This window comes from Triticum dicoccoides, unplaced genomic scaffold, assembly GCF_002162155.2.
Source record: "Triticum dicoccoides isolate Atlit2015 ecotype Zavitan unplaced genomic scaffold, WEW_v2.0 scaffold18839, whole genome shotgun sequence".
In the NCBI taxonomy this organism is placed as follows: Eukaryota; Viridiplantae; Streptophyta; class Magnoliopsida; order Poales; family Poaceae; genus Triticum; species Triticum dicoccoides.
In genome coordinates, this window is record NW_021229172.1 from 1 (window position 1) to 2,030 (window position 2,030).

A 2,030-nucleotide genomic window follows, 5' to 3' on the forward strand; every position below is an offset into this window, starting at 1 on the left:
AAAAGAAGTTCCACAAAAAGAAAAATAACCCATTGACTTCTTTTAGAAAAAAAGAAAAATTTCATCCAATATTATTTTTGCCCTGTCAATGCTGATTTTTTAATCGTGCAAATTTACATACTAGTGCGAAAGAAATTATAGTAAAAATCTTATTCTTTTACTTTTATTTTTTGTATTATTATTTTTCCTCATATGGTGTGTATATACACCCAGAAACCAAAGGTTCTTCCCCAACAAACTGTTGCTCAAATGAACGCTGCTACGGATCTATTAGTACCAGCAGCATCCATGCATCACCCTGGTCAAGGAAAATCGTATATTAACTAGGGTGGTTGCACTGGACCAACAAGTGTCTCATCAGACGCGTGCTAGCATCACTCGCAGGAGTATTAATTCAACTACCAGCAACGCTATTCCATCCGCCCGATCGCTCCCCATATACGACACGACGTTGACACAGGTCGCTGGAGTGTCATGCCTCAAGTTCAGACCTTTGCTTTCTAACCCGCTTGCTCCAGAGGTAAGCATTCCAGTGAACATCAATACTAGAATTTCTTAGATAGTTCGTGTCAATGCCTATAAATCAGCCCCTCCCCGCCCCAATCCCAGTATCCCACCACATCAATCAATAAGCCTCCAAGACCAAAAGTCCCCTGCATCTCCCGAGCGTCAGAGTTGAGCCAGAGTTTGCTTCGAGAGTTTAAACTTATTCCATCACGATGGCGTCACAGGTGATCGAGGTGAACAGAAATGGCGCGGAGGTGTACCACGGCGCGGCACTGTGCGCCGACAAGGCGGTGGAGCTGCTGGCCGAGACCAACATGCCGCTGGGTCTGCTGCCGCTGGCGGACATCGAGGAGGTCGGCTACAACCGCTCCACGGGCTTCGTGTGGCTGCGCCAGAAGAAGGCGCTCACACACACCTTCAAGCAGATCGGCAGGCTGGTCTCGTATGCCACCGAGGTGACGGCCTTTGTCGAAGACCGCAAGATGAAGCGCATTACGGGGGTTAAGAGCAAGGAGCTCCTCATCTGGGTCACCGTCTGCGACATGTACATCGACAAGAACAACCACTCAAAGATCAGTTTCAAGACGCCCACCGGACTGGGAAGGACCTTCCCTGTCTCCGCCTACGGAAAGGAGGACGACAACAAGCACGACGTGGCCAAATAAGAGACCACGGCCGGCATAAAGAGTCATTTCTTTTCGGGCATACAGAGTTTGACACCACGATGAATACTACATGTACTCATTTTCTATATATATATATATATATATATATATATATATATATATATATATATGAACTGTTTTAATAAGGTGAGATTACGAACTTGTAATACTCTACTTTGGTATTTTGCCGGATTTTAAATCGCAGACGATCAGAAATGTCTGCTCGCTTTGCATGGCTCCTTAAATCATAGTAAGTCGACTCATTCATGCCAAAGGCCAACTCCAACGCGCCGATCTAAACGGACATAAATTTAGTCCGCTATTTTTCTATTTTCGACGGTTGGAGACGGGTCGTCAAGCCGCATCTGCCCAATTCTAGCCTGTGCACCCACCTGGCCAACCAATTTAGACTGTCATGCATGTCTTATAGCGTGCTCACATTCGGAGCGCACTTTCAGTGCACGGCGGCATTGGCGCACTTAATCCACGTCGTCAGATGCATGCGTCGTGATGGGCCAAAGGAACTACAGCCTGTAATATAAATCAATACGTGGAACATATACTACTTCCTTGCGGTAGCTATTGACTTCGGTTACGGTCCAGTATATCGAGTGCTACTTCACAGAATACTATAGCACATGTTCTAGAAATCTTTCTGCTTCGGCGATTTCAGAACAGGTCCACTTTGCATGACCATGGGGGGGTACGCACACAAAGTTGTGCCCGAGCATGTGGAGTGCAACAAGTTGTCTGTAGGGCCAGCCATAATGACGAGCCAACATTAGCCAGTCAGGACGTGATAGTTGACCACCCAGGCTAAAGCTCCCAAGTCTTCTCTCATCGTTCCAGATCTGCGAT

The 2,030-nt window shown here is 46.7% G+C and overlaps 1 protein-coding gene across 1 annotated transcript; it reads left to right on the top strand.

Moving 5' to 3' along the window:
- Positions 1-592: 592 nt before the first annotated feature.
- LOC119344820 lies at positions 593-1,258 on the top strand. The gene has a single exon (XM_037615152.1). The coding sequence runs from the start codon at positions 720-722 to the stop codon at positions 1,170-1,172; it is 453 nt and encodes a 150-aa protein (XP_037471049.1). The 5' UTR covers positions 593-719; the 3' UTR covers positions 1,173-1,258.
- Positions 1,259-2,030: the final 772 nt, after the last annotated feature.